The 12268-nt window shown below is 31.1% G+C and overlaps 1 protein-coding gene across 1 annotated transcript; it reads right to left on the bottom strand.

Annotated features, from left to right (window-relative positions):
* Positions 1-9191: 9191 nt before the first annotated feature.
* Positions 9192-10677, bottom strand: LOC111986776 (bifunctional riboflavin biosynthesis protein RIBA 1, chloroplastic; the record flags this gene model as incomplete). The annotated part of the gene is given in 2 exon segments (XM_024018457.2): positions 9192-9754; positions 10381-10677. Coding segments are annotated over 2 exon segments (573 nt in total), but the record flags the coding sequence as incomplete, so codon positions are not given.
* Positions 10678-12268: the final 1591 nt, after the last annotated feature.

A 12268-nucleotide genomic window follows, 5' to 3' on the forward strand; every position in this document is an offset into this window, starting at 1 on the left:
GTTATTAGATATGGTAGAATATATTGAGTTTTAAGTAAAAATTTCTTTCTCCAAAAAAAAAAAAAAGTAAAAAGTTAATGCGATAATCAATTATTAAATGATGTAAAACATGAGTCTTACACCCAATACTTACTAAATTTAGATTATTTATTACAATTGTGTTCGTATATATATATAATTATATATTCTATTATTTAAAGAATGGTTATGCTAACGAGTTTATGGCATTGGTTAACAATCCAATTAAAGAACGTTTTTATGAGGAAAAAAAAATTTAATGTTTGACAGTTTTTTTCATTTTTCATAAAAGTGATGTCAAAACTTCCCTAAAATAAGTTGTTAACTAATGCCCTAAAAGCACTCATTAACAGTTCCCTTTAAAAGAATATGATATAAGTTAATGATACGTAAAATTTTGAGGCCTCAAAAACTTAAATGTTACAATATTTTCAAGTCAACAAAAGTCAAATGACATCAGTTTCATCTATTTATTTCTACTCTATGACTGCGTTTGGATAGGAGGGTTTGTTGCTCAAAGTTGCGTTTTGCTCCTCTTTTTTTTTTTTTTTTTTGCCGCATTTGTTGACTGGGGGGACAAAATTTACTGTGCATGAACAGTGCGTGCACTGTTCACGCACTGTTCATACACTGTTTATGTATTAAAAAATATTAAAAGTGGGTCCCACAATACTATTCACACATTTAAAAATTATTTTGCTACAGTGTTTTCAGCAACAATCAGTTTTTATCAACTTTCAGCAACAATAAGTACTATCCAAACGAACCCTATGAATTCTTTGATTAAGTATTTACTCGTGTTACTACCATACACTCTTGGCATGATGGTTACTTCACAATTACAAAGTTCTTATGGGGTGGGGAGTAAGGACTAGGGTCCAAGCTTCAAAAATGAAACTTAACACACATATACACAAATTAAGCTAAAGTATAATTTTTATCTTGTATTAAAAAAAAAAAAAAAGTATTTACTCATGTTCATATTATTCCTTTTACAGGAAAATCTTTTTTTTATTTTTTATTTTATTTTGTCGTTATAGATAAATCTTACGCGTTTTGGTTTTATTTTGCTCCCTTATAAAAACAGATGTAAAAGTAAAATGACAGAGACCAAAAGTAGATTGCAAACAAGATGATAGAATAGGTGTGTGATAGGAAGAATAAAAAAAGAAAAAGAAATTATACAATTATGGAACATGTTAGGACAAATTATTCACTCTTATTGGAGAAGCCCTCTTTACTCTTACAATAGGTATAGACCCTACTATGGTTCTCACGTTGGAGCCCTATGAGAGAATGAGAACTCATCCTTTGGGACTGAATAATTTTTCATAAGTTGGAGTCATATTTAATGTAACTCTTTATTAATTGGTACAGCATTCAATAACTTCTTATTAAATTAATATTTTTGAAATTCCACTATTGAATCACATTACATGTTCTTATTTTTCATTACAAGAATGCCAAATTGTGTTTTATTGGTTGATATCATAAAATCATATTCTGTGTATAATTTCAAGATTAAAAAAAAAAAATTGAAAGAAAATTTAAATATTTTATTGATTGAATAACAATTTGTCTTTTACCATCATGAAATTTTGTAAGTGTTAAGAGTATAAGGGGAAAAATAAAATATAAAATCGGATCTGTTAATATTATGCCACATAATAACTTTTTATTAATTAATTATATTTTTTTTTATAGTTGGATTACATATTTACATTATTCTTAACATGCATACTAAATTTTGCATTAGTTATATATTTAGATGTTATTTATTATTCAAAAATCTTGAAACTTTGTAAACACGAAGTGCATAAACAACATAGTTAGAAAACATAACCTAGCAATGGAATTATCAAAATAGACATTAAATTTTAAAATTATCGAGTAGTGTAACAATACCAAAATTAAAATGTGTAATTAAACAGAAACTAGTTTCCAAGTTACCTAATTGACCAATCCTAGGGTGTTTATGTTCTTTTCTTATTATTTGATAAGAATAAGACTAGAGATACAAATTATTTTATAATTTTTTTAATAAATTGCTGATGTGGTGAGTATTGGTAAATGAAAAAGTAATGTTAATGATAGGCCTAAATGAATACCAACAAGAGGTTGGTTATATCAACATTTTGTAAAAAATGTTATAAAATAGTTTGTGTAAGGACCCAATTAGAACTCTTAGCCCAAAAGGTAAATGGACTTAAGCCCAAAAAGCCCAAAGCAATAAATTTGTAAAGAATGGGTTGAAAAAGGGGGTTTAAATGAGTTAAGCAACAAGTAAACAGATCTTGATGACTAAGAAAGGAAAATAACGACTTTTCACTAAGGAAAAACATCCTCGACGGAGTCCAAGGAGGCTGATTCTTATGTATTGCTTTTGAAGTTTGATTACAAGTCTGGTTCTAGATCACTACAGTGTTTCTCTCTTGATTTTTCGATCCCCCTTCCTTAAAGGGTCTCATACATTATATATCTTCCTCCTAGTGATCTTGGCATTCCATTTGTTAATCATCCAAACCATTACTTGAGTGCTTGTCCCATTAGACACCCTCTTTGGCTTTCTATGAGTTGTGGTAGCCAAAACAGCAATGTTCAGGGGTTTTCTCCACATAAATGTGACCATAAAGTTAGCTGCAAGGCATTCAATGCGGTAGTAGCAGTTTTTCCTTAGGCATCTCCTAGCTTCTACTTTCTGGTACACTTGAGAAGTACGCCCCTGCCACTGGAGCTTCCTAAAAGGCCACATTGATCATTAGAATCTACATCAGATTCGTGTTTAGCTTATCCGAGGAGGTGTTCCTCCTCGGACCATCTTCCCATTAATATCATGCTCATGAAGCTACGAGCTTAAACCACTTACTACTATTTAATCGTCCTCGGATCACCCGTGTTCTCGGCCAAGGTCCAAGGCCCATACCGGATTTGGGCCTTTACCCCTACAGTTTGTAAATGTAGCATTACTCATTTTATAAATGATAAAATGAAGGAAATTTTTTTATTATATTAAATTACTATTGTACCATAGGCGTTGATTAAAAAATTAATATATATGAATAATTGATCAAATTTCCGGTCTGTTTGAATACCACTTATTTTGCTAAAACTGAAAACTTATTACTGAAAGTATTATAGATCAGATTCTGGTACACTTGAGAAGTACACCCTTGCCACTGGAGCTTCCTAAAAAGCCACCTTGATCATTAGGATCTACATCAGATTCGTGTTTAGCTTATCCGAGGAGGTGTTCCTCCTCGGACCATCTTCCCATTAATATCATGCTCATAAAGCCATGAGCTTAAACCACTTACTACTATTTAATCATCCTCAGATCACCCGTGTTCTCAGCCAAGGTCCAAGGCCCAATATCGAATTTGGGCCTTTACCCTTACAGTTTGTAAATCTAACCTTACTCATTTGACAAAGGATAAAATGAAGGAAATTTTTTTATTATATTAAATTACTATTGTACCATAGGCGTTGATTAAAAAATTAATATATATGAATAATTGATCAAATTTCGGGTCTGTTTGGATACCACTTATTTTACTAAAACTGAAAACTTATTGCTAAAAGTATTATAGATAAAGGTAAAAATTAGCTGAAATAGTACAATAAGACTCATGAATAATACAAAAAAAGTGCAGTAAAGCCTATAAATAGTAGCAAAAATAAGCTGAATAGTGAAATAATTTTCATTTTTCATTGGTATCAAAACGGAGGCTTCTTAATTTGTTTCTCACCAGTTTTCCCCTCGTCACTTTTCCTCCCATAATTGGAGACATGGAATTATTAAACCAAATTGCCTCACCTTTCCTTCCACTTTTTAATTATATTTTTTTATTTACCAATGAAGAGAAAATTTGAATCTCTTTTTATTTTTTTACCTTTTTGCTTTTCTTTTACTTTTACTTTTGTCCCTACCAAATGGACAATGAATTTCATCCAGTGAGAGGGATGGATTTATTTATTTATTTTTACTATATACAAAATGTTCATGTGATAACTTATTTTTATTTTTATTTTTTCTTATAAAATAAGTTAGACAAAAATATATTTATACTTGAAAAAAATGAAAATTTTAAAAGTTGTACAGTTGTGCATATTTTTCAAATAAGTTAAAGAGTAAACCTTTTGATCTTCAAGCTTGGGATTGTTTTCAATTTGGTCATTTAAGTTTGAGATTTAAAAAAAAAAAAATTATTCACTAAATTTTATTTTATTTTTAAAATGGGAATTTCGTCTATCTTCATAACTAATTTGGCCTTTTAAGTGCCAATTAATAAGTCATATTAGCACGTACGTAGCTTGTAATTGTATTAATGTTTGAACAAAACCAAAACCATGGCAACCTCTTCAGAGACTCTCACTCATCAAGCCATACCATTACTAGCTTAGCTAGTGTCACTCTTTTTTTTCCTTCTTGTCACACTTCCCCTCACTTTATCAAATTTCTTATATCATATACTAGTCTCATCACACAAGCGAATTTGCACATGTGATGAGGTTTTTTTTTATTGGTCTAGTGTCATAATTCTCTTTTAAAAAAAAAAAAATTATTGGATAAGTTTATTTTGAAAACATGGATAAGTAGAAGAGTGTCCTATTTTGTAGACATTTTAAGTGGAGTTTAAGATATATTTTAACCGAGTTATCCTCAAGTTTTTTCCCGATTAAACATAAGTTTTAGGGGTATTTCTAAACCACATAAAAGTTCAGTCCAAAGAGAGGAATCATCTTATAAATAGTATAGATAAATGATATATCAAACCCACCTCATCAAACTTCTCATTATGAAATCTCCAAGGACTCTTCTACATCTTCAATGACAGTAATGTTTGTTCGTTTAGACCCTTTAAATCAGATTGTTTAACCTAATTAATAAACCAAGTAGATTTTTTTGGTTTATTATTCAGATCTGGGTTAAACAAGCATATATCATATCATGCACGAAAGCGGAAAAGTAAATAACACCACGATATGATGACCTAAGAAAACCGATGAAACGAACCGTATCAAGGTAAAAACCTGGGGAGAATTTGACCCAACTATCCTCAAGGTAAAGTAAATTCACTATAAGAGAATTGACGTTTTTACAATAAGATTTAACCCTAAATCTATTACTACCTCATGTAATAACTTACTGACACGATTACGTGCAAGTTTTGAATCCACAGACTCCTTCTCTCCTTGGATTTACTGCAACACAAGCACTCACGCTTGTGACTTTGAGCTCTCACTCAAAGGTTTTAGATCACCATCAGAAGTTGATCTTGTAGTAGCAACTTCAAATCTATTAGATCTAATGATATGAGAATGATTTTCGGTAGTGACTTTGATAGAGAAAGACACAATACCTTTTAGATCTCACAAGAGCACCTCCAAAGTCTGCATAATGTACTATGTGAAATAAATCTGAAACCCAAATCACATAATGGGCTAATGGGCTTAATTAAAATTCTGTAAAATCTGATTTTCTACAATTTTCGATTAGTCGGATTTCACAGAATTTGAACTCTCCTCTCTGCAGCTTGAATGTTCTTGTATTTTAACTTGTAACACCTTGAGCATTGTCTAATCAAACCTACAGATCTAGAAATCTATATCTAGACAAATTTGTACTCACAGTTTACCAATTGCTCTAAACTTTAGAGCCTAACAGGTAATGTTTCACATGGTTTTCAATTCACATGACTATTGAGAGATTCCTAGCTTGTTGGTCAATGCAATAAACTTCTATATGCTCTTAGTAAATTTCTCTAACCTTTTGTTCTTATTGGTTCTTAGTTTTGTGTGTGTGTGTGTGTGTAACAAAAGCACATTTAATTTGAGGTTTTATGCTTGTTTGAGTTATGACTTGATTTTTTTTGGTTGAAAATTTGTGGAAATGCTTGTATAGAGGGGAGATTTTAAGTTTCAAAGTTTCACGCTTAAATAGGAGGTGGGATGATTGCATGTGCGATGGAGGCATCATAATGAAAGAAGAAGATGGTGAAGGTGAATAAGGAGCAATTCACAACAACAAAAACAACGAGTTTGAAAAGTGTGAGTTTTGATGATTGAATTTGAGACTTTAAAGAAAGGGAGTTAATTTTGTATCGAAAGTCATTTCAATTTGGCCGTGTGATTAAATATTTCAGAACCAGTTAATAAATGTGTACCATTTCAAGGTACAACTATGTATATACCAACTAAAACACTTCAAAAATCCATAAAGTAGGTCTATACGACCCATAGAGAAGTACCGATTTTGGTTGAATGGCTTATATACCTAGTATGACCACTATTGGTACAATATTGACCACCTTGCTTTGAAGGGTGGAATTTGTGAATTTGAAAATAGTGAATTTGTGTTGCTTGAAGAGAAGTTGCAAAAGAATGAGGTAGAAATATACGAGGAAGGAAGTGAATAGGAAAGAAACATATATATATATATAGAACAAAGTTTCTTTCCAAACTAGTTTGGAGAGAAATCCTACAAACTTATCATATATCTTTACATTGAGTGTAAATTTTGAAAATCTAACCGTTAGATTGCATGTTTTTATTACATTTTTAATGCTTACAAAATTTCAAGAAGATCAAAAATCAATTGCTATGTCATTAAATAAATGTTATAATTTCAAGTTTTTGTGATCTAAAGTTGTATATAAAAAATAAGTTAATTGATCAAATAATAAATAACATCCAATTTAAACGAAATTTGATACGTATGTTAAGAATATAAAGAATATGAAATTTAACGGTTAAATTTTTTTAAATTCACACCTAAAAGAGAAATATATGAGAAATTTGAAGAGAAACTTTACTCATGTATATATATATATATATATAGGTAATCTGATTCGCTGAAAGATGCCCCCAATTGGAACCTGCATAAGAAGACAAGAGAGGACTACCTTCTGTGTCTACTGACCAAAAAGCATTATAAAAAAGTACCTTTTGTTCGGTGAATCTTACTATTCTCAAAGCCCTCCGTACAGCTCCATGCTAGTGCTATAAAACTTTCAAGTTGTTTATTTTAGGACTTAAAAAATTTTGGGTCGTACGCTGCAACCATAGTAGTACTACAATAAATTCTTCAATAAATAAGCATAAACAATATTTTTCATATCTTTAAAAAAAAAAAAATTCATAACCTGGTCTGTTATTGGTACATAATATTTTTCTTAAAATTATTGATTTAATTTGTAACATTTAGCATTAAATATAAAGGTAGTGTTAATTATGAATCAAGATAATCATAAATTAAAAAATTTAATGACTTATGAGAAAAAAAGTTGTAAAGCAAAGAGTATTGTGTTAAGTAAGATGGATTAGTCTCTATCCTATCCACCTAATCTATTTATAAATAATTTTCCTAGAAAGCTACCGATTGGAATTAAAAAAAAAAAATTATTTTCATTTGATTTATTACTGAGTATTGACTCGACTCTTTTTTCTTTTTTCTTTTTATAATAATTATTATTATTATTATACGTCCATTTGTCTGCTTCAAACGCATCGCTAGGCTTATTATTGAAGTTTTTTTTTTTTTTTTTTTAAATTTTTTTATAATTTATAAAAACTTAGTATTGAAGTTTTATCCTGGAAAACGTGGGGTCCATCCGTCCATAGCGGTTGTAGTTGTAGATTCCATGACAAGCTAGCTAAAAGTCCAAAACCTTGGCTTACAAGGAAATAGTCACACCAATTCTGTCAAAGCCTAACAAACATTGATGCTATCTCTCATGTCGGATTGAGATCATTAAGCAATGTATTGGATATTCAACATGATCTAACAGCAATGATTGGTTAAGAATGAAAGTTGGAAAGCGTAAATTTCAATTTTAAATGAAAATAATAATTAAAAAGTAGTTGTGATAATTTTTTTTTGGGTGAGAAAAGAAAAGAGTAATTGTATAATGCAATTGCATTGGATCTCAATTCCCGCTCTACCATGTACCATATACTTTTTTTATTTATTTTATAAAAACCATATAATCAGCTTCTCTTCATTCCCTTTCTGTAAATCATTTATTATTAGAATTCAAATTACTTTTCTCATTTGGTTACAATAATCGCATAAGGATTTATAGGAGTAATTTTTACATAAATTTCATAGACAGCTTTAAAACACATATAACATACAATGATATAAGCTTAGAGCATTCACACTAGCTTATGTAAAAAATTTTGTCTATTTTTGAAAAATAACTTTAAAAAAAAAAAAATTTACATACTTGCTTTTCAAAACACTTTACATCAAATTACTATTTTATACTACATTTCATTAAAATAATTAATTTTCTTGCTTTTTTAAAATTGTTTATTTTTCCTTACACACAACAACCATCATTCAATCTCTTCATTTGTCCTCGGGATATGTAAAGTAAGAATAAAAAATTATATGCAAAGTGTCAGAGTAAATTTACACAATTACTATAGCAACTTTGCAAATTTATACATTTATAACTTGATTGATGTAAATGATTTTGAAAGTTAAGTATTTAAAATTATATTGATACATTTTTCTATTTTGCATTAACTAATGCAAATGTTCTTACCTATCACTTTTCTTTGGTAGCAGATGCTAACATTGTCCTTTAAAAAATGACAATGTGTACTTTCATAATTTGTAAAAGCTTTGCAATTTAGTAGTGCTAAAAAATGACGAATGATTTATATATTTCTTTGATTTTAAATTTAAAAAAAAAATTTGCTTATTTATGTTTTTGATTCTATTGTGCAAAGGCGCAAAGCTATTCTGATATCAGCTTTGCATTAGCAATAAGAAAATGCTATACTTAAATTGATTATCACGGACAAATGGTTCATGCTCCTGTTAATTTTTGCTAAGATAATTTTTTTTCTTTTTTAATTTTTTATACAGTTTTACTTTATGATGTCTACTTCTAATAATAGCTCTTTATCATTAGACCAAGATACCGATCAGTTTTTGATGTAGGCAGATATTGAACCCAAATTTCTTATTCAATCATCAAAGACTTTACTAGTAGAGCTAACTGGAACCATTTGCTAAGATAATTTGAGAACTAGAAAAAATGAGGGTGAAACCATGAGTGCAGAGTTTCAAATCTACTCTAAAAGGAAGGAATATTATATTATCTACTGGCCACTTAAAAACGTCTCCAATAAATGCTATATGATGTGTAAATAACAGGCCATGCTTTTGTGTTTATCAAGATCATTAAAAAGAGAAGTAAGCAAATAAAAAAATTGTGTATAAGAAAAGAAAAGAGTCTGTCCATCTTTTAACCACACTTTTACAAGAAAAGATTACAAGATACGCACCTAATGAAAATTTTAAGCAAGAACGCATTTCTTATCATGGTAATTTGAACTTTGTATCTAGCACTACAAGTCATGAGTGTGACATGTTCTCTACCACTAGAATAGAATCAATAGATAAGCTAGAGTTGTGAACTTAAATCACACACCAGTAGACTGGACCTTCCTATGACTCAGATGAACCACCCAGTGGTCTGTCATCGCTCAAATTGCCGTTTTCTCCAATAATGTCATTCCCATTTATATGGCCATTGTTTTCCAAACCATAGATATGCCCCATTTTCTCACGTTTGGTCTCCAAATACCTCTTGTTCTCCATAGTTATTGGTGTCAACAATGGGACCCTGCCTGCAATTGCTAAACCATAACCTTTAAGACCTATGTACTTGGCAGGATTGTTTGTCATTAGCCTCATTGTCCGTACACCTATATCGCGAAGTATCTGCAATAAATTGGATTGAATATTCAGCTACTTAAGATGCACTGCCGACCAAAAGAAAAAGAAAAACAAATGGTAGATAAAGGAAGGCCAAGAGGGAACACTGAAAGTCCATATATGCTGAGCATAACATCAACGTAAGTTGTGTAACTCATGAATAACCTAAAAAAAATTGAAGGAGAATTTTATTCCACCTAAAAGTTTTGATTATAAAAGCATGGTTGACTCCAAAGTCCAAATATTTAAATGAAAGGACGCATGGAAGAGAAACTACTTAACTGAGTGAAATCCTTATCTCATATAGGAAAGGAACTCGTGTTACAATAATAAAAAGAGAAAGAAACATGCGCATGCATCAATGCATACATGTTTTAATTGTTTTATTAAAATATGGTCTCATCCAATATTTTAATACCCCAATATCCAATGATTAATATAAAAATGAAATGGTGGCAATTTTTTAGTGAAGTAAGCCATTGAATGGCCACAATCACCAATGAGATGGTTCATGAATGAGATCCATTCAGATAAGCAACACAAAGCGCACACTGGAAATATGGGCATGAATGAGATCTAATTAAGTGGTGAAGAGACACTTCTCAAAAAAATAAGTGTTGAAGAGACAATACCTGTGCACCAAGGCCATATTCCCGAGAATCAACGGGCAACCCCAACTCCTCATTTGCTTCAACTGTATCACGCCCATCATCCTGAAGGTTGTAAGCACGAAGCTTGTGGCCAAGACCAATTCCTCTACCTTCATGTCCACGGAGATACACCAATACACCCCTACCTGTTGCCTCAATTTGCTTCATTGCTAGTGCTAACTGGTTTCCACAGTCACATCTGGCTGATCCAAATATGTCTCCGGTGAGACACTCGGAATGTACTCTCACAAGAATATCTTGCCCATCCCCAATCTCGCCCTGTATATATTAAGACCTTTTATTACTCTTGGGAGTGAATGAAGGTGAAACAATGATTTTTTTCCTCTCATTTGTAAGCCAAACTACAATTTCCCCTAGTTGTGAACTTGTGATTTTCATCCATGTATTGACTAGACCACAAAAAATAAAAATAACAAAATCCACAACCAAGTCTTAATCCCAGAATTTTGGAGGTGGTTACATATAAAAAAGAAAATAAATAAAAAATGAAAGAAAAAGACGTATAGCTGAGTTTTTTTATTGATAAATGTAGAATTTGAAAACAGAAGGGACACATGTTGAGTAGAGAATATCAGTTGACGGTAAAATACTGGCCAACCAAGCATCTAGGCAGAGCAGAAACAGTTTTTACCCTCAGTTGTGTAAAGAAGACAAAATACTGACACCAAAACCAAAGAAGATGCATAGCGTTTAGGAAAACATTAAACAAAAGACATGAGCAATGTGATCCTAGTTTTTAATGAAGTTCTTATAACCAGTCTCGAAGCCCAAATTATATCAAGATAGCCAGCAAATGAAAGCTAATACACCAAGAAGCCTTCAACCCATCTAGCCAAGAAGTGATGGACAATCTCCTCATCTCCCAAGCTAAACAAAACCTGTTTGATTTGCTTAGTGGTGGATGACAAAATCCTTGGAGAAATTCATATAAAAAGATGTCCAATTCAAATGCTACGTAACATGCGATTGGGTTTTTGTTTTAATCAACTCTGAATGGGTGAGAAAACGCCATTCAAGCCCAATGACTTAAAAATTCACCAGACCACAACCTTGAAACTGCCACTAAAAAACTATGCATCAGATAAACATAAAATAATATATTTGTTCAAAAGGTTTCTGCAATATGCTCAAGGAATAATGAATCCATGATGACATAAGTCTTGATATACCATATTAAACTTTACCTTGAACCTATCCCAACTATTCATTCAAGTCCATTTTTTAACTGCCAAAATGCACAATTCCAAGAGTCATGATACTGAAAAAAAGTATGGCATCCTTCATTGCCTAGCATAGCCTGTAGAGTACCTTCTGAATTCAAATGTAAATAATGTAAAGGGAAAAGTACATACAAGTGAAGTGGCTCTATATCATTTTATATATTACTCCATCGATGTGAAAAGGAGCTGATGTATTTGGAGTAACTTTCCAGGAAAATTATGTCATTATCAAAACACTGCAATTTCCAACAAGCTAGTCCATGTTGTAATATAGAAGATAAACAAAGAGGTTGAAAAGAAAAATGCTTTACCACCCACTATTTAACAAACATCATCATCTACAAATTAAGGATCGCTTCAAATTTCCAGAATTCTTGCATCTTCTCTCTAATACATTCCAATCGGAAAAAAATGAAAGTCATTAGTTTTCCCTACCGTTGTGCAATACCACTCATAGGATTTAAACCAATAACAATAAAGCCAAAACTAAATTAACAAGGACATACATAAATAACACAAGATTTATGTGGTTTGGCAAATTGCCTACATTCATAAGCGACAAAGAGAAAGTTTTACTAAGAAAAAGAAGATTACGAAAGTGGCACAAAAGCTCTCTCAAGAAACCCAAA

This window comes from Quercus suber, unplaced genomic scaffold (assembly GCF_002906115.3).
Source record: "Quercus suber isolate HL8 unplaced genomic scaffold, Cork oak 2.0 scaffold_17, whole genome shotgun sequence".
Lineage (NCBI taxonomy): Eukaryota > Viridiplantae > Streptophyta > Magnoliopsida > Fagales > Fagaceae > Quercus > Quercus suber.